This window comes from Python bivittatus, unplaced genomic scaffold (assembly GCF_059951505.1).
Source record: "Python bivittatus isolate LINGU-HERP-01145 unplaced genomic scaffold, Pbiv_v1 ctg000470_np1212, whole genome shotgun sequence".
Lineage (NCBI taxonomy): Eukaryota > Metazoa > Chordata > Lepidosauria > Squamata > Pythonidae > Python > Python bivittatus.
Window position 1 is genome coordinate 2001020 of NW_028277065.1, and position 27164 is coordinate 2028183.

Below are 27164 nucleotides of genomic sequence, written 5' to 3' on the forward strand. Positions count from 1 at the left end.
TTAAGAAAATAATCTGGTTTTGTTTAAAGAAGAAAAAAGTGTTTAAGTGCTGAATTCTGCAATGTTTGCTCATGAAAAAGGAAGGAAAACCTACAGCATTTTTTTAATTGTAGAAATATGGTTCAAACTTATGTTACTTGTTGACTGAGTATCACAAATCCTCAATCTCTGTTAATATCCTTTGTATGTTATAGCAAACATTAATCATTTATTTGTTATGATATTTTATATATTTATTATATGTATGTATGTATGTATGTATGTATGTATGTATGTATGTAAGATATAGATTTGCAAAATCAGACTGAGTTAACTGAATTCATTCTCCTAGGTTTTTCAGCTTTGGAGGACTTCATGTACTGTATTAATTCTTGAAGGGTACTTAGTCACCTACCTGTTCACTGTGCTATGAAATATTTTTATCATCATTATAGTCATGCTTGATCAAAGGTTCAGAAATCCTGTGCATTTCTTACTTAGCAACATCTCTTTCCTTGGCATTTGCTAACTACCTAATTATGGACTGGAGATTCATATATCTTTGTTTGCCACTTGAAGAGGAATTCAAGATTAATTGATGGTGAATGGTTTGATTCACTGAGGCCAGCACTGAATGAAACTCTCAAATCACTGTGTTGAATCTATTATTGAAGTTTTAGTGCAGGATTCATTCATTCATTCATTCATTCATTCATTCATTCATTCATTCATTCATTTTGGACAAAGCAGCTGTATTTAAAAATTGGAGAGAACTCTGAAGAACACAAAATGGTTGTAAAAAGATTTGGGGGAGAGATCAAAGTGATAAAAATAAAATTCTATTTATTTCATGGCCTTTCTTCTTTCATTCTTTATATACTCGTTAATTTGGACACTCTCATAATTAAAGGCAGCTTTTCCCAATCTGCCCTCCTCCATCACAATGTGGAGATGGAGAAATGGAGGGACAGATCTTTTGATTTTGTACAACTTTCACAACTCTACTGATGTAATTTGATAAGGTTGTCAGAATTTACTAGACCTTGGTACAACCTCACACAGAGAATGCCTTGCATTAGCTGTTGGCCACTCACCCAGTGTCTAAAGTCAGCTACTTGCAATCTGGGGGTGGCACATTGCAAGCAGCTCCAAACTCTGGCTGTTCTTTAACAACCAGAAACAAGACTCTTGTTCTGTCCTGTGCTGTGCTGTTGTGTCAGTGGTAACATGCACGTGAGCACATGTCTTCTATTCTGAGATTGGGAAGGCTGACACCTTTCTATGACACTGTCTCCTAGCAAGCCCCTGAAAATTCCCAGAAGCATTTTACATATCACACTTGGTGAGATCAACACAAAGAAAGTTCACTTTCCAATTTGAAATAGTTCGCAAATCCAATGGGTTGCTATGCAACAGGACCCAGTCTGCCTCCCAGTGAGGATTCTAGCATAAAAGCAATACTACTTTTCCTGGATGTACACACACACACACACACACAATTAACAAGTAATACAACCAAAAAAGAAAGCTCTAGAACTAAGTTCAAAAAATGAGCAGACCAAATTGACAAAAAATCATATTCCTTGATTCCTTTGTGAAAATCATCATCATCATCATCATCATCATCATCATCATCATCAACATTGATTGACAGAGTACATAATCCATTGCTGCAAGATAATCAAGTGTTCTTCTTCCATGTAAGATCCCAGTTCTTAATGCCTTGTTAGTTTCCAAATGCATTCATCCTTAATCTGGAATGTTTAGTTTAAAGTCATGTTAACTATTCTATGGATTTAAGCCCTAAATGTAACGATAATAGGACAAGTCCATATCATGAATTAATATTCCCACTTCTAAATTTCTAAATCTAAATCCCACTCCAACCCTTATTAAACAATTTCTGAGATGTCCACAACCCACAGTATTGAATTTTCTGTTATATTAACTTTATTTTAAGATCAAAATAAATAAATGTCACATTTTTTACAGAAACCTTCTGAGTGTGTAGGAATATTCTGCTTCCAGATACAAGTTAGTGGGATGCAGACAATGGTAGTTTGGCTTGCAAGGAAATTTCCGCGTTAAAGATTCTAACAGAGAATAGGATGGCCATGATTTGGTAAAAGTTGGCTTTGTTGTTCTTGTGGTTTATACTGGCCAACATTTGCCAAAACTGACTGGTACTATCCATAATGTTAGCAGTAAATGCTGCATGTGACACAGATACAGTTAAGGATGATAACCCAGTCTATGCCTTCTCTATCTTATTTAAAAGTTTTATGTGAAAAGCTCGATTGACCAACAGTGTGATAGCAGCAGAGGTCAATATCTAAGAGCCAATCTGGAATTAACAAATAAAATTGATGAAACAAAATATATACCTTCTGCTCTTGTGAAACTAAAAGAAAGAGGAAGAATGTAATAGATCCAAATAGTGGTTCTCTGATCTTGTAGAGTATAGATGATGAATACATGCACAGTAAGTTTAATTATAAAGTAAAGGCTAAAATGTACATTAGAAACTATGAATTGGTCCCCTCAAGGTTTTTGCATGAAATGAGGTGGGGGGGGGGAATACACTTATGAAAAATTCCCCAACCCAGATGAATGTTATTCTAGATGGATAAATGGGTCAAGAGAATACAGAAATGGTGATTGGCTCATTTGGAGACCTGGGAGTAAATGAGAGTAATGACTAGTGAGTTTCTGCTCAGAAAAAAAGTCTGTTTCTTTCAAAGGTGTGCTTTAAGTATAAATATTTTCATACAAACATGTAAAAAAGGAAGTAGTATACTCTGTTGTCAGCATCACCATCATTTTGTTTCCATCCCTCAATTTTGTATATTAGGACATTGTGAAGAATATAAGATGGATGGATGGATGGATGGATGGATGGATGGATGGATGGATGGATGGATGGATGGATGGACTGACAGATAGATGATAACACTTGGAATAAAAATAATGGTGGAAATGTTTCATAAGAATCTACAGATCTTCTCTGCAGAGTGAATTGGCAACAAAGGGGGAACAGGACAGAGAAAATGCTTTCGTCACAACACTACGCACCTTTCTAGCTCCACATCTGATCTTTTCAAGTAAAGCTGAAAGTCTGCTGAAAAGACAATATTCAGATAACTGCAGTTCTCATAAGACTTTAAAATCATACAATGAAATGGATAGGATTATATTAGTATGAGAGAATCAGTTTAATGTAGTGGTTAAGGCATCAGGCTAGAAACCAGGAAGCTGTGAGTTCTAGTCCTGCCTTAGGCACAAAGCCAGCTGGGTGACCTTGGGCCAGACACTTTATCTTAGCCCTAGGAAGGGGGTAATGGGAAACCACTTCTGAAATCCTGCCAAGATAACTTCAGGGACCTGTCCCGGCAGTCACCAGGAGTCAACACTGATTAAAAGACTATATACATACATACATACATACATATTAAAATGAACCTTATACTATCCTAAGTACCAGTGCAAAACATTTCACCGAAAAAACTCTTTACATACAGTAGCTTTATTTCAGCACAGGTTTTTTTTTTTTTTTTCAGACTAATGTTATATTTCTGTTATGCTGGTAGTTAGGACTTTCATTGAATCTGATTCAGATGTTTATTATAAAATCCAACTGAAGCTAGCCTTCCCTATTCCATTCGACTGGAGGTGTTACACATGGTGGGACATCATATAAAATGAAATGAAATGAAATGAAATAAAATAAAATAAAATAAACATTTTTTTTATTTTAAAATATGATTTATTTTTCACCATTCATTAGAGTGTAAGTGGCTCTTTGGAAAACAAGGTAATATTACCTTGGGTAAAAAATCCCTAAAGATCTTTTTAATATGCATCTCTGTATAAATAATAAAGACTACCTTGGAAACCACAGATCCTTGTAGGAGGAAAGCACACAGTCAGCTAAAGATTTTATACTTTGAAATAGCTATAGCTTAAACATACTAATTGATGATCATACTTATCAGTCAATATGTTTGCAACAGAATGCTTTGGTATGAATGACCTTATTATTAAGTTAGGTAAAATTTATATACTCTTGAAAATGTAATGAGGGTTTTTGTATTTGGATCACTAGTCATTCCATCTTCTGTTTTTAGTAGAAGTTTTTTAGAAAAAAATGGGAAATCAGCAGCCCCAACTATTTTAAGTTTGCAATCTTTATTATTCAGGGCTTGTCCTGCTCTGAAACATTGTGCTGAATGAACTTGTTGAAGAATTTTGTCCTTCATCCCAGAACATTGGATGATGAATGGAAAATGAAATTCATAGCTGTACCTACAGTAACATTGTCTCTGTGTCTTCAGTAAGATTATAAGGAATTTGTGTTTTCAATGACTTCTACTGAATTTATCTCCTAAATTCTAGAGTATTTATGAAATAGGGAACTCCAAATGTATTGCAAAATATAGTGGAATTTTTACTTACTCAGAACAATTTATTATAAATATATTAGAAACTGTTAACTAAAGTTAATGATAGATTCTCAAAGATTTACAGATATTTTATGAGTGTTTAAGATTTTATGGATCTGCAAGTGTATACTGAAAACCAGTTTGGATAAGGGTGTGTTAAAGTAGCATAAATTTTAAAAAATCTTTTTTTAGATATTGCATTTATTAATTTCCCTAATATCCACACACAGCAAAACAAGCAGTTACTTCTTGAAAACACAGCCAATTATTAAGTCAATGATATGAAGAAGGAGAGGGAGAGAGTTTTTTTCTCAGTCTGATTTCCATATTTTATTCTCGTAATGCTTTACTCTTTTTATTTTCAGTACTTTGTCTATTAGTTTTGAATTTATAAGAGCTAATTATACATCCATAAAAGGAAGAATTGTACCTAAAAAGTCTGATACATTAAATCTACACTGGTTCTGCTCTTCTCCTTTAAAAAGAAGATTACACTGTAGACACAACTCTATCATATTTTATGTTTTATGCTGCTTTTAAGTTCATATGCATTTAATATTTAAACTGACCAAAAGGATCTTCTTATTTCCTATAGGAATAAGACCTGTTTTCACTGAGACATGGAGATACAAAATCGGACTGATCTGACCAAATTCATCATACTTGGCTTTAAAAATCTGCAGGAGATCCATCTTTTGCTCTTCAGTGGGTTCTTCATCATTTATCTCTTCACTGTGGTGTGGAACATCTTCATTGTCTTGATGACATTGGTGGACCAGAAACTCCGAACCCCCATGTATTTCTTCCTTGGGAACCTCTCCTTTCTGGACGTTTGCTATACGAGCACCACTATCCCCCAGATGCTGGCTCATTTACTCTCAGAGAACAATAGCATTTCCTATATGGGCTGTGCATTTCAGGCATATTTCTTCTTTTCTTTTGTGGGCATTGAGTGCCTCCTTCTTGCTGTGATGGCCTTTGACCGCTATGTTGCCATTTGCAATCCTTTGCGCTACACACTGATTGTTAGCAAAGCATTTTGTCTTCAACTGGCCACAGCCTGCTGGGCTGGTGGCTTACTCAACTCAGTGGTACATACCACCTTTGCCTTCCAGTTACCATTTTGTGGCAACAACCACCTGGATGCCTTCTATTGTGATATTGCTCCACTGCTGAGATTATCATGTGGAGACACTTCTCTCAATCAAATTCTCTTGCTCTCCATTGGCCTTTTCATAGCCTGGACCCCTTTAGCCTGCATCCTTCTATCATATAGTTTTATCATTTCAACTATCTTAAGGATGCACTCTTCAGAAGGGAGACAAAAAGCCTTTTCCACCTGTTCCTCCCATCTCACAGTGGTCCTTTTATACTATGGAAGTTCTATTTTCACTTACTTGAGTTCAAACACTAGTTATTATTCAAATCAGGCTAAGCTTATTCCAGTAATATATAGTATTTTAACTCCACTTTTAAATCCTATCATATACACCTTACGCAATAAAGATGTAAAAGATGCCTGGAAAAGTACAATTAAAGAAGTTAAGTTTAACATTAGATAGATAGGTAGATAGATAGATAGATAGATAGATAGATAGATAGATAGATAGATAGATAGATAGATAGATAGATATAATTTTTCTCAAGATTATCCTCATCATTTTCAATGTATGTATTACAATTTTCAGTATTTGCTTTTCCTGACATTCATTACGATTTGCTTATCATTTTATTCCAATGTATAACTCGTTCATTCTAAAAGTTGAATATCTGGAAGAATGACACTTCTGTTGATGAATATACAGTAGAAGTAATTCTTGCAGAGGTAGGCTATTTGAACTTTTTTAAAATCACATATATTTAAAACAGTTTATGTACATGATGACCTGTGAGTATAGAAGATTAAATGTTAGATGAGACTAAAAACCTTTCATAGCTCTAAATTCCAAATTTCAACTACCTAAATTTATGTGTATCTTAGATTAATTTACCAAATGCTCTGAACTTCAGACCTGCAAATTTAGTGAGATATTTTTCTGCATTTAAGTCGCTCTGATAAGATGTATTACAGATTGAATATTCATCAAGAATTTTTAACACACTTACACATACAAACTCCTATTAGCCCTACAGGATAGACTAGATCAGGAAACAAACTTTATAGGAAGACTCACAGAAAGACTAGAACTATACTTTATTGAGGTACACTGTAGTAATGGAATCTTGCAATACCACCTGTGTTTTTCTTTCCCTCCCTCTGATATCAGAGACAGGGGAAGAGCTAGTATGGGTCTCTTTTGCATACTCTTCTGTCCACCTGGACTCAATGCATGCTTCTTCTGCAACAGCTTCTGGCTGCATTCTCCAAGGTCATCTCCATGGCTCCCTACAACTTTTTAAGTAACTGGAAATCTTGTGTTGAATCTCAGAATGAACGCTGGGGCAATTGGAAATATAGCCTTCCCTTGAATATCTTCAAATTCAAATGGTTATACATGCATTATCAGATAAAACCCATACCCAGTGTTTGAAGAGTCAATAACTCTCCCCTCCCATAACTAAGTATACACACATCATTGCTTCTGAAGCTGAAGGTATTATTTGGTTATCATGAATAGTAAACACATACCTTCCATGACTTTCTTAAATACCTTTAGGAACCAACTAAAGATAAAGTCTTATGCTGCTTTGTATTTCATAGACTACTGTTTCAAATATAAATCCCATTAGATGCGCTGATGGTGGTAATAATCAACAAGATCATAATGAGTGTTATGTGATCATATAACCAAGATACAAACCATTCAAAATTCAATCTTTGATACTGTCTCTTGTTTCATTAATAACCTTGGAAGTAAGTCCTCAGTTTATTTTGATGGAGAGTTCTCTCCTATGCTAGGTTGATAGTTTATTTATTTTAAATAATTTATGGCACTTTCTGATCAATTTTAATGAAGATGGTTTATGTATATTTAAAGACCAAGGCTTCAGATGGACTGTGCAGGAGACCCACTGGAACAGCCCCCAGCTCCCTTTGAAACCCATCTGGGTCCATCAGTTGCCAGGGCCAGACCAATCTAATGGGTCTGGTCTCCCTGCAGTGGATAGTAGCACTAGAGAATCCCATGGTAATCAGGACATGACAAGGGATACACTATGAGCTCCCCCAATTTTAGATCACATAGCCACTGCTCTGACAGGAACACCAGATCTGGGGTGTGACCACTGTCCCATTTTGGGCTCCGGATGACCTGGGATAGGCCCATGGCCATCATGGTGGCCATGACCTCCTGAGCCACCTCAGACCCCACTCCTAGAGAAGGCATATTGAAGTCCCCCAAGATCATAAGTCTGGGGAACTCCACTTCCAACCTAGAAATGGAGTCAAGGAGCTGAGGCAGGGAGGTTGCTATACAGCAGGGAGGCTGGTACAACAGCAACAATCCCAATTGATCCCTAGAGCCCAATTTAATGACCAGGGTCTCACATCCAGTAACCTGTGGTACAGCCCCCCTGAAAGCCGTAAGAGATTTCTGGATGACAATCGCCACACTTCCACCCCTGCCCTGATGTCTTGGTGACACCCAAAACCCAGCTGGGCATATCGCTGAAAGGGCCCATCCCCCCCTTCCAGGCCCAGCCAGGCCTCAGTAATACATGCCAGGTCGGTATTAAATCAGAAATGAGGGAGGCGTTATTACAGACCAATCTGGCATTTAGAAGCAGCAGCCGAAAGCCAGGGCCTCTGAAAATCTACTGACTGGGTATAGGGGCTAAGACCAGGGAGCTAGAATGTGAAACCAATATAAGGCATTGACCCCATATTCCCTAGGAACGGCTTACTCCCTGTCTCCCACCATATGTCTCCATGTCTATTACTACCATAATACATGCCTGCCCCTACCCCCCCAAAGGCAGCACCATCCCCTAATCCAGGCCCCTCATATCCTGAAACTGGGGACCTCCCACTATCCTCAACTTCATTCATTCCAGGGAATGGAAGCCAAGCACCCTGAGGCACTTTAGCTTCACTAGCTTTCAGTGCCATCAAGGTACTCAGTGACCTCCCTCCCCATTCTACCCACAAGCACACTCTCACACACTCCCATTCACAGGGATCCCTCCGCTGCCTTCTCACCAACTAGTCAAGGGCTCCCTTTCCATTCACCCACAACCCCACCAATCCCCTCCTCTGGCTGTCACCCAGAGGGGAGAATCAATCTTCAGTGGGAAACCCACAGTCCACAGTCACAGGCAACTTAGCTGGTAGATGTAATTCACGCCGTAATGGTCAGTAAATGTCAGCTTCTTCCTCTCCAGGTCTGGCAGAAGGAAGGCAAAATGGCCTCTGTGGGGAGGGAGAGTCCACAGAAACCTGCCTGTTATTCCCCCCTCCCACTGCCTAGCTACCACCAATGCCCAGAGTCCCAGTGTCCTCTCCAATGGAAAGCTGCCAGGGTGCATCTCCTGGCAGCCGCCATCAGGGTCACATGATATCACAGTGGGCAGATGATCTCCATCATTGACAGGTGACTGGAGTCCCTCAGCATCACCAGCCAGCCACAGGAAATGCCAAAGAAATAAGTCCACAGGAGGAGAGCTGTCCATGTGGAGAGAGATGTCCACAGTAAAAAGTCTATGGGGGGAGAGATGCCTGCAGCAAAATAATTGTGTAACACAAAACCACAACAAAATTCACAGGCATGACCACAAAGACTGCAGGCACAGCAAGCACAGCAGGCGTAGCCCATCTCCATCCTGCTTTTCCAGCCCAAACAGGTCTGAACCATGTCCAGTGCCTATCCAGGTAAGTGCCGACTCAGGCAGTCTTCTAATTTCATTCCACATAAGCACACCAACACACTAAAATGAGGACAGTCCCTCTGTGGCCTTTGCTCTCTCCACCATCTTACCAAAAGTTATCTTTGTCTGAGGGGAGCAGCTGAGGCTTTGGATCAGATCACAACCATGTGACCTCTCCCCATTCGTGGATCCTGTCACTCTCCATGGTTCACAGAGTAGGTGAGGGAGATGAAATGAGAGGAGATGTCTAGAGTGTCACTGGTGTTCAGCAAGGGATGAACTTGACTGAATATGGGTTAGAGCCACTATTAAAGCCTATCTAGTGGTGGTAAGGGCAGTGAAGAGTCAGTACTTCTCCACCCTTATTGCATCTGTGCAAAGCCATCCCATGGCCTTGTTTCAGGTGATATGTGCACTTTTGGGTAGAGAGGGTGCAGAGAATCTCTTGTAGGACCAGGTGGAAGAATTTATTCAGCATCTGTCAGACAAAGTTGCTCAGATTTTCTCACAGTTGGACACTGGCCTTGTTACTGGTCTGGAGGAGATGCCTGGGGAGGATCTTGCCCAGTTATCTGGGAATGGTTTGAACCTTTTGGCCCTAAGGAAGTGGACAGGGTCCTTACAACTATGAGTTCAGCCATCTGCTCTTTAGATCCATGCACCTCCTGACTTGTGAAAGCGGCCTGAGGGTGTCATGTAAATGGGTTCCAGTGGTGGTAAATTCTTCCTTGAATTAGTGGGTTGTTTGTTTACCTCTAATGGAGGCCTTGGTTCACTCCCTCCTCAAGAAGCCATCAATGGACCCTACTATACTGGACAATTTTCATCCAGTATCTAACCTCCCATTTTTGGGGAAGGTAGTTGAGAAAGTGATTGTGCAGCAGCTTCAGAGGACCTTGGATCAAGAGGATTATCTGGATTCCTTTCAGTCAGCATTCAGACCCAGGTAGGGGATGGAAATGGCATTTGTCATACTTTTGGATGATCTCTGGCAAGGATGGGAGGGGGTTGTGCATCCATCCTTGCCCTACTGGATGTCTCTGCAGCTTTCAATGCCATTAACCATGGTATCCTTCTGGATCAGCTCAGAGGATTGGAGGTGGCCAGCACTGTGTTCTGCTGGTTCTCTTCCTTTCTCCAGGGTCAGTTCAAGTCAGGGGATTGGGGAGGAGAAATCCCACCCTCAGCCCATACTATGTGGGGTGCCACAGGGTTTGGTGCTATCTCTGCTGCTAGGGGACCAGTGAAATATTGAGGTGGCTCCATTATTAACATCTGCTGTTCTCTCTTAGCCTTGTGATTTTTAATGATTTTTTAATTAATTTTTAAAATATGTTTACTGTTTTATAATCTTGTTGTACACTGTCCAGAGTCACTTTTTCATGAGATGGGTGGCCATATAAATTTGATGATAGATAGATAGATAGATAGATAGATAGATAGATAGATAGATAGATAGATAGATAGATAGATAGATGGATGGATGGATGGATGGATGGATGGATGGACGGGCGGACAGGACAGGACAGGACAGGACAGGACAGGACAGGACAGGACAGGACAGGACAGGACAAGATAGACAGACAGACAGACAGAATGCAGTAAAGCAGATAACTCAAAATATTTCCACTGGGTGGGATGTTTTTACATACTTTAAAACAAAAACTAAAGCAAAACCCTCCTTTAAATTTAGGATATACAGTAAAGTTCTGAATCAATAACTTCCTCCCAGCTAACACAGCTTCCAAACACCTGTTTGCTGCAGATTCTTGGGGCTACATCAGGTCTCAGGAGAAACTGCTGTGATCTGTAAGTGGTCGCTAAAACAGCCAGATATTCCTCACAGGATATAGCTTTCTCACTAGGGCTACCATCGTTACTACCCAAATGTTTAGCATGAAATTCTTTTTGGCATAGTTTGTTTCACCAAGAAGTTTAAATTAGTCATTCTTTAATGCTAGCGAACCCTAAGGAATGGAAAGATTATTAAGGTTGGAAGAACCTCAAGGGAATTTATTTGATTACTTCAGCGAAAGTAAGAGTTTATCCTTCTTAGAAAAGATTTGCATTTTGTTCTTTCTCTGCAACATATTTCATTTCCAGAACTTGGCAAAGATGCAGAGTTGTCCAATTATTTCAGTCCTCTGCTGTTGTTCATAGATAGAAAGATGACAGACAGACAGACAGACAGACAGACAGATAGATATAGAATTGCAGTTAACATTCTAAATGTTTAGAACAAAAGGTAAGTAGGAGTATAGTCATTTTTGTTTTTGTTTTTTGTTTGTTTGTTTTTCTCCAACTTGAAACTACACGTGGTTGTATGAATGAAGGGCCAATCATACCCACAAATTAACAAAGAAATAAAAATAAACCAATGAAATAAGTAACAAGAACAAAAAGAGATAGCTCTCAAATGTCTGATTTATGCAATGTAAGTTTATTTTCTTAAAGGAGGTTCATAACTTTGAATTATATATAAGATGAATCTTTACCAATCCTTAAATATGGGACAACATTTTCAAAGACAAAGCTATAGCTTTTAGTTTACATCAGTGAACCAAAATGGATACTAAATCATGTTAAAGCATCATGGAATATTAAAAAGGTAGCAAATATACCTTTTTAAACATACATACATACATACATACAAAGCAAATATACCTTTTTAAACATACACACACACACACACACACACACACACACACCTTTCTCTGACAGTTCACAAACATTGGATTAAATTATTTATTTAAAAATATAAGAGTTTTATTTTATTTTTTTTTCATGAAGCATCATGTTGCAAGTGTGGCTGATTTTTGAATGCAGCTAAGTGTTTAAAATACTGCGCTACAAGTTTAAAATCCACTGATGCTTCCAAGAGCTTTCTTCAGCTTTATGATGGTTCAGCTTTAAGATCACAAATACTCTTCAAGATAATCACTTCATTCTCAGTTGTAATCACTGAGAACTTCTTTCTTTGAAATATTTTTACATAAGTCTTTGACAATACATAACTGGTTGCCTAAGAGAAATGATAGGTAAGGGATTTGGTAAAAGCTTCTTGAGCTAATACAAGTGTTTTAGATATTCTGATTATTTTGTCTTTGGAAGTCTAGGAAAAATATTTTCAATAAACTGTCATTATTCTTTCAAGAATCTGGGGGGGGGGACATGAAGTTTAATTAACAGAATAAGTTAACAGAATGCATGTTTATTGCTATATTTATTTGTCAATTGTAATTACAGTAGTGGCTATGATAGCAATAGCTCTGTGACTCATACTGAAACCTATTTTCCCTATGTTGAGAAGTAAGATTGATAATCCAAAGCATCATATATCATCACATACAAAGGACCTATTCCAAAGTTTTAAACAAGAAATTAATCCAGATGAGAATCTAACTTGTGTATGTGGGAGCTTCTTGATATATATTGTATAATACTTATCACCAACTATAAATTGGATGAGAACAGAAGCGCACATATTAAATACCTTTCACAGATTAATCATCAGGTAGTTGATCTATAAAATCATTCAACTGCTTAGTCCTCTTTCATTTTTTTACTGAGTGCCAATAGGGTGGTGCTACCTATTGTATAATGCTGAAAATTCCTGTAATGGTATAAAATTGTGGAATAAATGCATGCATTTATACAGAAAATAAGCCACAAATATGATTGCCTTGGTACAAAAATGGGAAAACCTTGATAGTTCTTTACTGAGAAGTCAAATCTGGGAAAAATGAGGTTTAAATTCTGTCAAGCATGATGTGTCAGTAAATAGTATTCTTATTGACGTAGTGGAATTTTCATAAAAAATTGCAAAACCTGTATGAGATTTTTTTATTATTATTCTGCAATTTGTTTCTTAAATACTGTGCTCAGTACTTGTATTAATGTTTCTGATTAGCTTTAGATCTCTTTTACATACGAGAAAAAAAAAAGGGGGGGGGCTACAGAATCCACAGAATAATCAAAATACAACTGGAAGACAATATTTCTTTGCCAGCTTAAATATTGAACAATGTAAGTGGTGGCTTCAATTTTTGTTGTGATTATCACTGTAGGTGGAATCTGGTAAGTGAGATGTGGACTCAGAATGGGACTTCAGTGAATGGATTCATTCTTCTAGGCTTTACCAGCCATCCTATATTTCAGCCTCTCCTCTTCATCTTATTTTTCACTATGTGTCTCATCACTGTTCTGGGAAACAGCCTGATCATCTTCTTGGTATGGATCAATTCCCGTCTCCACACAGCCATGTATTTTTTCATTGGTAACTTATCTTTGCTGGATATATTCTTCACACTGATCACTACCCCTCAGATGCTAGCCCACATGGTTTCTGAAACTAAGGTCATCTCTTTCAACAGATGCATGGCCCAGCTGAACTTAACCCTCTCCTGTGGGATAACTGAATGTTTCATTTTAGCTCTTATGGCATATGACCGTTATGTGGCCATATGTTGGCCACTACGATATCCCATTGTCATGAGAATGTCGATGTGCATGCAGATGGCTGGGATATGTTGGTTTGGAGGCTTTTTCAATGCTGCAGCACTAACAGTGTGCACAGTAAATTTTCCCTTCTGTGGACCTAATGAAATCAACCATTTCTTTTGTGAAGCACCAGCTGTGTTTCAACTAGCTTGCATGGACACCTATGTGATGAAGGTCTTCATCTTTGCTCTGAGTGTAATTGTCCTCATGTTGCCTCTTAGCTTTATAGTGCTCTCCTACCTCCAAATTGCCAGGCTGGTCTTCAATATGCATTCAGCTGAGGGGCAACAACGGGCTTTCTCTACATGTGCCACACATCTTATTATTGTTGTGTTGTTCTACAGCACCATCAGCTTCACATACTTGCAGCCAGAGTCTGACCATTCTGCAGATCAAGAGAAGAAAGCTGCAGTTTTCTACTCGTTGGTCTCCCCCATGCTGAACCCCCTCATCTACAGCCTGAGGAACAAAGATGTTAAAGAAGCCTTAGCTAAAGCAATGGGGAAAGTTAATTAAATCTTCCCTTTGGAAATTATAAAAACGCACACTTGATGTATGAATCCATTTAATTCATATATTTATGAAACTTATCTTTTTCTGACTCTATGCTCTTGCCAATAAATTATGCAAGTGGTCATTAAAAAAAATCCCATAATTTTTCTAGAATTATATAAGAAATGTACAGAATACGGAGAGATATATATTTGACAACTCCTAAAGCTCTATATCACTGTATAGCTGACATGCTTGGTGTACAAGAAGTTGCCTTCTAAATATGTACTACGATAAGACAACTTTGAACATTGTGCTTAAAGAAAATCTACCTTTAGATATTTTTGATATCAATAATTACATTTTGCTAAAATGAGAATATGTTATTTCATTGTCAGCTTAAATAATGAACCCTATAATTAATGGCTTAATTTTCTGTTGTACTTATCACTGTAGGTAGATTCTGGTGGGTAAAATGTGGATTCAGGATTGGGCATTAGTGAATGGATTCATTCTTCTAGACTTCACCAGTCATCCTGTATTGCATCATCTCCTAGTATAATGACTAGGTATGCTTACATAGTAGGGAGATATCACTAGATGATATTGACTGATCTCAAAAAACAAAACTGGTTCAGATTTGATTAGTATTATGGTGGGAGATCATCAACAAATTTGAGAGCTTTTGGCTAGAAATGAACGAACAACCCACCACTTTGTTGAAGAAGATAATGGCAATCCATATCTATATCAGTACTAGGAAAACTACATGGATGCATCTATCCAAACCTCAGAAGCTGAGTTTGACTCAAGGGAATCTTTATTTTTACTTTACCTTTAACCACAGGACAGCAATTCCTTTGACAGATTTAATGGGACAGCATCCTGGACGGAGCAACTAAGGATAAGAGATCAATGATCATTCTATATCCTAGTTTAAAATTCTAAATCTTTTTTTTTTAAGTATGGAAATGTATAAAGTAATCAATAGTTGAACGCATACAGCCTGACCAGGATATAAAGTAACCAGGATGGTCTTTTTGAATGGCACCATTTAAGATATGGAGATTTGGGGTATATGTCACCTGAGCTAAACAAAATCTAACTATGTTACATATAGAGTCCAGAGAGACCCTGAGAGTAAGAAATGGAGATAAGATGTCTTCATTGTTCAGCCACCATTGAAAGTGCTTGTGTAATTCAGTATCATTTGCCCCCAAGTGGACATTAAATTCACCTCAATTATTACATATGCTGGCGGAAATAGATAAACAGTATACTCTTTCATCTCCCTGCAGAAATTCCTGGCCTGTTTCTGCAGTTGTAAAGAAGGGAAATACAAATTAACACTTAATATCACATGTTGAGGGCAGTGTATAAATTAACTGCTTTGTTGTTTTCTGATGTTTCATAAATAAACTTCAGGCCACTTTTTTTTTTTTTTTTTGCTAGCAAAATTGAATGGTGTGTGTACTTGCTCTGATCTGGATACAGGGATTGGTTAGGAGTGTACTGGTGACAAACTCAACTGGAAATTACCCACAGTAATTTTCTAACAAATATAAGATGGAAATGGGAAATTATTTCATGCCGGCAGAATACTCAAATCCAACGTGGACTGGTAGACTCCCGTCCTTACATCAGTTTTCATTTTCATAGATCCTTCTGCTCATATTTCAGAGAACTGGGGCAAAGCCATAATTGTTCTCATCTTCAAAAAAGGTGACAAGTCATTACCCACCAACTACAGACCAATAAGTCTCAAGACATCAGTCACTGTCATGTGATGCAGCGATATGCAAAATTGTACAATTGGTTAGAGCAAGAAAATATCTTGGGAGATGACTATGGAGGTTTTAGGGAAAGGAGATCAGCTTTAGAACATTACCTGTTCCTCAGCATTTAGCTAATAAATATACCCATAGCACCTATGCACAATTTTTTGTAGTTTTAATAGATTTCAGGGCAGCATTCAATTTCATCTCAAGACCCCTGTTTGCAGACAAATGCCAAAAATCTTCTACTGATAGATGCTTGTCGATATTACTCCACAAATTTCCTGCACACTCTAGATTTAGAGTATGTTATAGTAAACACAGGCAGCTAATTAACCAAATAATATCAATGCATTTTGGGCCTACCCCTGTTTAACATCTGTTTTGTTTTGTTTTGTTTTGTTTTGTTTTGTTTTGTTTTGTTTTGTTTTGTTTTGTTTTGTTTTGTTTTGTTTTGTTTTGTTTTGTTTTGTTTTAAACTGATTTATATAGCCGCCCATCTCACCACAGACGACTCTGGACAGCATACAGCAAAGCTAAAAAGAGACTAAAAGGAAGTTAAAAATAAGGGAGCTAATTCCCCCACCCTAGGATGCCCAGACCTGCTACCATAACCAAGTCTTAAGGGACCTCTGGAAGCTCAACAATGATGAGGCCAACCTCACCTCAGGGGGGAGAATATTCCATAGCAGAGGCATCATACCAGAAAAGGCCCATAACATAGAGCCTGCCAGATGTAGCTCCTTAGGTGACAGAATCCATAATATGTCCTCTCTTCTGAATCTGGTAGGAAAGGCAGATGAAATTGGGGAGAGGCGGCCCCTCAGATAGCCCAGCCTCATGTCAGGAAGGGCTTTAAAGGTCAACACCAGCACCTTGGATTGGACCCGGACATGAACTTGTATCCAATGCAGCTCATAAAGCAGAGGTGTAATGTGTGTTCTACTAGAAACACACATAACTGCTCGCGATGCTGCATTTTGCACCATTGGAAGTTTCCTGATACTCTTCAAGGTCAGCCCCATGTAGAGTGCATTTCAGTAGTCTAACCAGCAGGTGACTAGGACACGAGTGACTGTGAGTAGGTCCCTCTGATCTAGGAATGGGCGCAACCAGTGCACAATATGAAGTTGTGCAAAAGTTGTGCCTCCTAGACACAACTGCCACTCTCTGAGCAGGAGCCATGAGTCCAGGAGGACCACAGATTGCACACAGGATATGTTTGGGGCAGTGTGACCCCATCCAGTACCAAAGATGGTAAAATCCTAGAACCAGAATGGGCTCAAACCCCAAAGCCACTCAGTCTTGCCAGGGTTCAGTTAAAGCCTATTGTTCCCCATCCAGATCCTCACAGCCTTCAGACACCAAGATAGGACGCCCACAGCATTGTTTAAGTCTCCAGGGGTGGAGATGTACAATTGAGTATCATCAGCATACTGCATGAGCTCACCCAGCAGTCTCATATAGATTTTAAATAGGAGAGGTGAGAGCACCAACCTCTATGGCACCCCACATAGCAGGGGGTGGGGGCAGGATCTCTCCTCCTGACACTGACTGGAACTGAACCTGGAGGAAGGAGGTGAACCAGCACAATACTATGCTGTCCACCCCCATTCTCTGAGTCGGTCCAGAAGGATACCATGGTTGACGGTATTGAAAGCCACTGAGAGGTCAAGTAAGGCAAGGATGGCCTCACGACCATCATTCCACCCACGCCAGAGATCATCCAAAAGCATGCTTCTGTACCATACCCAGGTCTGAACCCTGACTGAAAAGGATCCAGATAATCCACTTCATCCATATCCTCTGAAGTTGCTATGCAGCTACCTTCTTAACCACCTTCCCCAAAAAGGGGAGGTTGGATACTGGATGAAAATTGTCCAGTATCATGGGGTTCAGCAATGGCTTCTTAAGGAGGAGGCAAACCAAAGCCTCCTTAAGAGGTGCAGGAACAACCCCCTCACTCAAAGAAGAATTCATCGTCACCAGAACCCACCCACACAACACCCCCAGGGCTGCTTTCACAAGCCACGAGGGGCATGGATCTAGAGAGCAGGTGGCTGTACTCACAGTCCTAAGGACCCTGTCCACTTCCTCAGGTCCAACAGGTGCAAACCATTCCCAGATAACTAGGCAAGACTCCATCCTAGGTATCTCCCACAGACCTGGAGCAAAGCCAGTGTCAAACTGTGAATGAATATGAGCAATTTTATCTGACAGATGCTGAGCAAATTCCTCCATATGACCCTGTAAAATGTTGTCCAGGTCCCCTGCACCCAAGAGGACCCATATCACCCAAAACAAGGCTGCGAGGCAGCAATCTGCAGATGCAATAAGGGTGGAGGAATGCTGTCACTTCGCCACCCGTACCCCCACTTGGTAGGCCTTAATCTGTGTTTGGTTGAGTTCATCCTTAGATGAGTGCCAGTGATGCTGTACATGTCTTGTCTCTTGTTTCATCTCCCTCAACCCCTCCATAAACCATGAGGAGTGGTATTAACTCCCTTATATGTCAGGTTCGGTCAGCACGGGGCTTCAGGGAAGCACGGGGCTGCAGGGAAGCTCGCAGCCAGACCACGCGGAATCCACCGGCGGTAGCTAGCAGGGAAAAGAGGAACTGAAAGCCCTTGGAGGCGTACGCAGTCAAGTGGGCACTGGCCACGTGGAGGCATCTACTGGAGGGGGCAGCTGAACCGTTCGAGGTGTGGACGGACCATAAGAACCTCGAGGCCCTGAAGACCCTGCGTAAGCTATCCCCCAAATAGGCGCGGTGGTCCCAATACTTCGAGAGGTTCAGGTTCACACTAAAACACATCCCCGGGAAGCGCAACTTCCTAGCAGATGGACTGTCTCGCATGCCCCAGCACGCCAGCCTACGGGAGGAGATCGTGGACTCCATCATCCCTGCCAGCAGACTGGCTGCAAAGGCGGTGACCTGAAGCCAGACCAAGGGGGAGCAACGGGACACGGCGCCTGAAGTAAGGCAAGGGTTCGCGGAGGCGGCGGAGCGGGACGCTTGGCTCAAGCAGAACCGAGAGGCGCTAACCAGCCAAGAGGGGTTGTGGTGGCATGAAGGAAAGCTGTACGTGCCCGAGGGTTGCCGACGGGAGGTCATGGAAAGAGCCCACGACAGCCGGAGCGCGGGGCATTACAGCTTCGTAAAGACGCTCCACTTAATCCGGCGGCAGTTTTGGTGGCCCATGCTCCGTAAGGACGTGGAGGCGTACTCGGGGGGTTGCCCGGTGTGCGCGACGGCGAAAGGAGCCAAAGGCAAACCTAGAGGGCTACTCCAGTCGGTAGCGGAACCCAACGGCCCATGGCAAGAGGTCGCCATGGACTTCATAGTAGAGCTCCCGGAGAGTAAGGGGAAGACCCCCATTTGGGTGGTTACGGACTTATTCTCCAAACAAGCGCACTTTGTAGCGTGCCGGCGAGTCCCCACGGCAGAGGGGTTGGCGAGACTGTTCGTGCAACATGTTTACCGGCTCCACGGCGCGCCCCGACGGGTCGTCAGCGATCGGGGCGGAAACTTCATCGCGTGATTCTGGAGGGAGTTCCTGAAGCGGGTGGGGACGAAACAAGCCCTTTCTTCCGCGGCGCATCCGCAGACAGACGGAGCCACGGAACGCCTGAACGGGGGGCTCGAACAGTACCTGCGCTGCTACGTGGGGCACCAACAGGACGATTGGGCGGAGCTACTACCATTCGCGGAAGTGGCATACAACAACGCTGTCCACAAGAGTACCGGGTTCTCTCCGTTCAAAGTAGCCACCGGGAGAGACTTCGTCCCCATGCTGGAGTTGCCTCAGCCGGAATCCCAGATCAACTCCCTGGATGCCTGGTTCGCCCAAATTGACGCGACCCGGCGAGCGGCGCACGCGGCATTGCAAAGAGCCAAAGCCGACTACAAGAAACACGCAGACCGCAAGAGGCTCCCCGAGGAGCAGTGGAAAGTGGGGGACCAGGTGTATCTGTCAACCAAAAACCTAAAGACGCACCAGGCATCGAAAAAACTCAGCCCGAGGTTTGTGGGGCCGTTCCCCATTGCAGAGGTCATCAATCCAGTAACCGTCAGGCTGACGCTCCCGAAAAGCCTCGGGAAGATCCACCCGGTGTTCCATTGCAGCCTGCTAAAGCTGCACCAGCCAGGGAACGCCTGGCACAAGACAGAGGGAGTGCCACCACCCATCATGGTCGGGGGGGAGCAGCATTTCGAGATCAACCAGATACTGGACGCCCGGAGGCACAAGGGGCAGACCCAGCTCCTAGTGCAATGGAAACATTTTCCCAAGTCCCACAGCGAATGGGTGAGTAAAACCCACATAAGGGCGCCGGACCTAGTGCGGGACTTTTACAATAAATACCCCGGGAAGCCGAAATAGAGCCGGGGGGGGGGAATTGTCTTCAGGGGGGCGGTATGTCAGGTTCGGTCAGCACGGGGCTTCAGGGAAGCTCGCAGCCAGACCACGCGGAATCCACCGGCGGTAGCTAGCAGGGAAAAGAGGAACTGAAAGCGCTGCTAATTAATGGGCCACCTGCGCCCGGCCAAACAGGAAAACCGCAGCGGAAGCTTTTAACTATAAACTGATAACGGCGCGAGCCAGCAATGAACGGGGCCGCAGGCAGCGAAACAAGATCGCAACGCAGCACAGAACCCGCGGGCTTGCACGTAACGGGGAGGAACCAACCCAGCCGGAGGGGGACTGGCAATCAAGGACAATGGACCCTGACCGATCCTGCCATCATGAACAATCAAGGGGGATTATTGGGGGCCAATAATCCGCAGCTGCAACGTGACCGCGGGGCGGGAAAAAAGCGCGGGAAGGGGGGAATATAACAAGTGATGCAATTGTACCAAGCCAGTCCTGGCTTTGCTTGTGACTACTACGTTACACATGAGTAAACCTTCTTGGTGAACCACACGTGTCACGAGAGTTTCTCTGTCGAACGGGGCAAACCTTACATTATAAACTGCTTTGAGAACTCATGATCCATACACTTTCCAAACAGTGAAAAAAAAGTATTTGCCTATCCTGTTATATGCAAATGATGTTGTAACTTATTCTATGATGTAAGGTGGCCTTAGGAGGGTCCTCAGAGTATTAAGCCAATTTCGTACCAAAGAGCAGTTGGTTATTAATCACCAAAACCTAAAGTAGTGGTATTTTCTAACAGTCTTAAAAAGTACAGCTGGTACATAGACAGGCATCAAATAGAACAAGTTAGTTACTTTAAGTATGTACGGGTGGTTTTTCAAGCCTCTAGACATCAAATAGCTTGTCATGCTATCACAGCCATGTTTTAAGATGTTTTAGGAATCAGGGTAGGTACCATATACTTGCATCTATTAGACAATTTGTTGCAAAATCAATAGCATAGCTATTTTGTGGTATGCAATTTCACCCTGGCATAGACTTCCAACTATCATCCCCATTAGGCAGACTAGACCAAGAAATCAACTCCACAGGAAAGCTAAAACTACTTTTATTTAGATTGGCTATAATACAGAATATTGCAAGTTTGATTATGTTGTACCTCCTATTATTACTTATAGTTCATGAATTAGGGAGGTGTCTGTCTGAGCCTTTTTTGAATATTATTTGTCTGTTATGGACTTAAAATGTGTTTCATGCCTCATCACTTTGGCAACAGATCTTACATATCTTCATCAAGGTCATCTACCTTATTCTCTACACCAACTATATGAAAGAGTGCATTTATATATATATATATATTGAAAGCTATATTCTGTATGCCCAAAAGTGCCTCCAGTGCTGCTCTTGGACTAAAGACTGTGTTGTCAAGCATAGAAACAAAAATATATTATTGTTTTCAGATCTATATAAATCTGTCCCTTTTAGTAAGTATAACTTTAAATCTAAATTTCTACAACAATAACTAACAGATAGCATTTGTTGTTCCAAAAAGCAGACCCTGCAGTGGGAAAACACTAGGAAGAAGCAGAAGATGCCCTTAATTTTTCTTTATCACAAAAAATGTAAAACATGTTGTGTATACCATGACCTGAGTGATACCTATGAGAATAGAAGACTACTGTTGCTAAATCAGACTTTTGAATTAAAGATCTGTTTAAGATGAATGCTGCTTTTGAATTTTGGGATAGCATATGAACCTTCATGATAAGCAACCTTTCATAGCTTTAAGTCCTATATTTTTCTACTAGCTGTTAGATTTATTCACCAGATGATCTGAGCTTCAGCAATGTAGATTAGTATATTGTTTGTCTGCTTTTAAATTGCTCAAATATGATATACTCAACATTGAAAAGCCAACAAGATCACCTACGTACTCATTAAAATATACCCAAATCTTCTGCTAAATTGCAGAATGAATTTTGAGAGAACTGGAAATCCACTCTTTCCCTGCATATATTCAGAATTAAACTGCCAAAAGTGGATCATGAGAGGATACCATACCCATATTCTCTTACTTTTCCCTCCCAATGGTAAGTATGCAGGCAATATTGCTTCTAAACCTGGAGGTGATATTTGGCAGCCATGAATAGTGAACACAGGCTATACTTTTCATGAATTTCTTAAATACCTTAAAAGCCATAAAGTGTTACACTGTTTTGCATTTCATAGGATCTTCTTTTCAAATATATATCCTATTACCTGTAGTGATGGTGGTAACAATACAACAGGACTGCAATGGTTGTTATATGGAATTATAACCACAATGCAGATCTGAGAAAAGCAATTGTTGATTACTTTAGAGGTAAATCCTTAAGTTATGCTGATGGAGACATATATAGAATATATAGAAATCTTTATTGTCATTGTACAACTTGTACAATGAAATTAATGCCACCCCAGTGCAGCTTTAAAAATATAAAAACCATAAAACACATAAAACACATAACACACATAAAACACATATAACACAACCTTCACATCTCTCCAATGCTAGGTTTCATGAATGAAGGTGGTTTGGTCTTACAATGTGGATCTTATGAATGCATGCACAGAAATGAAGGTGTAAGTTGAATGATGAACGATAGGGTTAAAATATGTTAGAAACTATAAACTGGTTACATTTAGGCTTTTGCATGAAAGGAAGACTCCTTGGGTGGGGGAAAAAAAACCCAGATATGATTTTCGGGAAAAATTGTCCAATGATCAGAATGAATGTGATCTGAGGCATCTCAGGTGAAATGAATGGAGTGATGTAATTGAGACAAAGGAATAAAGAAAAGGCTTATTGGCCTATTTGGAGACCAGGGAATGAATGAGAATGGTGACTTGTGAGTATCTGCTCAGAAAAAAAAAAGTATGTTTCTTTTAAATATGTTCTTTAAGCCTAAATCTTTTCATACATAAACAAAACACAGAAATTAATTTACATATAAAAGCACAATTGGTTTGATTGTTTCTTATGAAAGATTGAGAGGATGAGCAAGATGAGAGGCTCTGAGACAGATCATTTATTAGTGTCAGGAGGATATTTGGAAAAAATGGACCTGGAAAGGAATAAAAGCACCGAAATAACTGAGAGTGAATATAGAATAAATGCAACAAAGACCTGTATTATAGAAAAAAGGCCTGCATTTATTTAAAACAAGCAAACAAAAAGTGAACAAATGAAAAGTTATGTCAGGGAGGAGAATTTAGAACTGCTTGTTATGGTGTGAAAATAATTATATTACTGAAAGAACAGAAGTATGTGGAGTATGAAAAAGGATGTTTGGTAAAATTATGCTGATAGGAAGTATGAAACAGCATGATTGGTGGAATTATGCAGTGAAAGAGGCTATGGATAAGAAAAATGCCTATAAGATAACAACAGCTGCAAAAGTGAGCATGAGACAAATGTACAGTAGAAAATGTATTTGGAGAAAAACTAGCTGCAAAAAGTGTAATCAAAGAGAGCAAGGAAGGGTTAAGATTGAAAAAGGTACCAACTTGCCATCTTTTGTTCCCTCCCTCCTTTCTTCCTTCCTTCCTATTACCTTGTGCAGCAAATGACAGCAGCAGGAGCAGCACAAGTCACTGTGCCGTCACCATTGTCATCCTCTGCATCCCTCTCCCAAATTTGAATATTAGGACACTGTGAAGAAATTTCAGAATGATTCCAGAAGAGGAGGAGGAGGAGGAGGAGGAGGAGGAGGAGGAGGAGGAGGAAGGGGGGAATTTTTCAGTTCACCCTCAATGTTTAGTTTATTGCTAACATCAGAATGGTGGGGGATTAGATACAGCCAATGCTTCCTTTCTAACATTATGCATCCTTCTAGTCCCACCTTTGAGCCTTGTAAGTAAAGCTGAAAGTCTGCAAAAAAAGGAACTATAGAAAATGACAAGTCTAATAGGACTTTAACATTACACAAAATGTGTGGGATTATATTAATTATATCACTAGTATAAACAACCATGCAACACTTTTCAGCAAACTACCTTCGTATGGTACTATTCTGAATTAGAATAGTTATTTCAGAATGACATGTTTCTTCCATGTTCTTAGTCTGGGCTCTGTGGAAGGGTTGCCTAATCGGCAGCTCTCTATGGAAATGAAAAAGAAACGTTGGTTAGTTTAAAATATGCCTCTTTTTTTCTTTTTCTTTTTCCAAAACTGATTAGAGTGTATGTGGCTGTTTGGAAAACAAAGTGTTATTATCTTGGGTAGAAAATCCCTAAAGATCCTTTTCACATGCATTTCTATATAACTAATCATTAACAGCTTGCAAACCACAGATTTGCCAGCATATCGGTTGAAAGCGCATAATCAGCCAAAGAAGATTTTATAGCTTGAAACAGATATAGTGCAATCACATTGATAATACCGATTAGTAATTAGGTTTGCTTTAAGTACTTCGTTGGGAATGACCCTATATTAAGTTGGATGAAATTGCTTTGCTCTTGAAAATGTAATGAGGGTTATTTTATATGCATCACTGGTCATTCCATCTTCTGTTTTTAGCAGAGATATTTCAGGAAAAAAATGGAAAATCAGCAGCCATGAATATCTCAGTGCTCTAATCTTTATTATTCAAGAAGTGAAGGAAGAATTTGGAAGACCTAAGTCATGCTTTAATTTCATGGATAAATCTCCTTGCACATTTGCCTAGAAACAGGGAAGGGGGATATATTTGCTCATCCACTCCAGGCAGCAAAATATCTTGGGCTTGCCCTGCACTGAAACACTATGTTGAAAGAATTAGTATCCCCCCCCCGCCCCCCCGCCCTCGTCCAGGATATTCAGCAATGATGGGAGGCCAATGAATTCATACTTGCATCTGCTACAGTATAGTTTCTGTGTCTTCATTCAAAATGTAAGAGTTTTTCATAACTGCTACTGAAACTCATTTTCTGTCTTTCTAAATTCTGGACTATTTATGGAATAGGAAAATCTAAATTTACTTCAAAATATAATACCACCTTTACCCTTTTGGAACTACCTACTGTAAATGTATTGGAAAATGTCTGTTTTCTACTGGTAAGAATACATTCTAGCAGATTCTATGACTGTTACATCTGCAGATTTGTACTGAAAACCTATCTGGATAAGCGTATGTGCAGATAGGATAAATTCAAATCACATCTATTTCCCTTTGCAGATATTGTTTTTTATAAGTTCTGCTAATCTCCACATCTCTACATAAGCGCAAAATAACTAAATACTTCATTTTTTTTTCTTTCTTAGTTTAAAAGCACAATCAACTATTGACTCAATGATCTGAACCAGAAGAGGGAATAAGATTTGTCTTAATCTGATTTCCATGCTTTATTTTTGTAACAAAAATGATCTGCTCTCTTTTTGTTTCTAGTATTCCTCTTATTAGTTTTATATTTATAAGAGCTAATTATAGATGACAGGCTTTGTTCATAGATGCAAAATATTGATGCATTAAATCACATTGCTTCTGCTCATCTCCTTTGAAAAGATTACATTGAAAGCACAACTCTATTATATTTTATGTTTTATCCTGCTTTTTAATTTCATACATATAATATTGAAACTGACCAAAAAGGTTCTTCTTATTTCCTATAGGAATAAATCTTGTTTTCACTGAGCCATGGAGATACAAAATCAAACTGATCTGACCGAATTCATCATACTTGGCTTTAAAAATCTGCAGGAGATCCATCTTTTGCTCTTCAGTGGGTTCTTCGTCATTTATCTCTTCACTGTGGTGTGGAACATCTTCATTGTCTTGATGACATTGGTGGACCAGAAACTCCGAACCCCCATGTATTTCTTCCTTGGGAACCTCTCATTTCTGGACATTTGCTATACGAGCACCACTATCCCCCAGATGCTGGCTCATTTACTCTCAGAGAACAATAGCATTTCCTATATGGGCTGTGCATTTCAGGCATATTTCTTCTTTTCTTTTGTGGGCATAGAGTGCCTCCTTCTTGCCGTGATGGCCTTTGACCGCTATGTTGCCATTTGCAATCCTCTGCGCTACACACTGATTGTTAGCAAAGCATTTTGTCTCCAACTGGCCACAGCCTGCTGGGCCAGCGGCTTACTCAACTCAGTGGTGCATACCACCTTTGCCTTCCAGTTACCATTTTGTGGTAACAACCACCTGGATGCCTTCTATTGTGATATTGCTCCACTGCTGAGATTATCATGTGGAGACACTTCTCTCAACCAAGTTCTCTTGCTCTCCATTGGCCTTTTCATAGCCTGGACCCCTTTAGCCTGCATCCTTCTGTCATATAGTTTTATCATTTCAACTATCTTAAGGATGCGCTCTTCAGAAGGGAGACAAAAAGCCTTTTCCACCTGTTCCTCCCATCTCACAGTGGTCCTTTTATACTATGGAAGTGCTCTTTTCACTTACTCGAGTTCAGATAACAGTCATTCCTCAAATCAAGCTAAGCTTATTCCAGTAATATATAGTATTTTAACCCCACTTTTAAATCCTTTCATATATACCTTACGCAACAAAGATGTAAAGGATGCCTGGAGAAGTACAATTAAAAAAAGGTGAAACATGTATTTCATAAAGATAATTGTTTTTAAGATTATCTTCACCATTGAAATTAATATTCAGTTAATTAAAACTATTGTGAAATACACAGATTCCGAAGTTTGGCTGTATTTTAGTGTGCACTAGTTTTCCCAGCATTTACTGCAATTTGTTCAATTTATTATAATTAGTCCAATATGTAACTTGTTGATTGTTCATCTCAAAGAATGACATTTCAGT

At 40.1% G+C, this 27164-nt stretch overlaps 2 protein-coding genes across 2 annotated transcripts; both read left to right on the forward strand.

Annotated features, from left to right (window-relative positions):
• Positions 1-5038: 5038 nt before the first annotated feature.
• On the forward strand, positions 5039-5980 carry LOC103064552 (olfactory receptor 5V1-like). The gene has a single exon (XM_007439576.4). It carries the CDS (start codon positions 5039-5041, stop codon positions 5978-5980), a length of 942 nt encoding a protein of 313 aa, XP_007439638.4.
• A 20038-nt stretch (positions 5981-26018) lies between these two features.
• LOC103065030 (olfactory receptor 5V1-like) lies at positions 26019-26945 on the forward strand. Its single transcript, XM_007439578.2, has one exon. It carries the CDS (start codon positions 26019-26021, stop codon positions 26943-26945), a length of 927 nt encoding a protein of 308 aa, XP_007439640.2.
• The last annotated feature ends 219 nt before the right edge of the window (positions 26946-27164 follow it).

Excerpts from the sequence above, each read along its gene's own strand:
- LOC103064552 (XM_007439576.4), top strand. The coding sequence starts at position 5,039 with ATGGAGATACAAAATCGGACTGATCTGACCAAATTCATCATACTTGGC.
- LOC103065030 (XM_007439578.2), top strand. The coding sequence starts at position 26,019 with ATGGAGATACAAAATCAAACTGATCTGACCGAATTCATCATACTTGGC.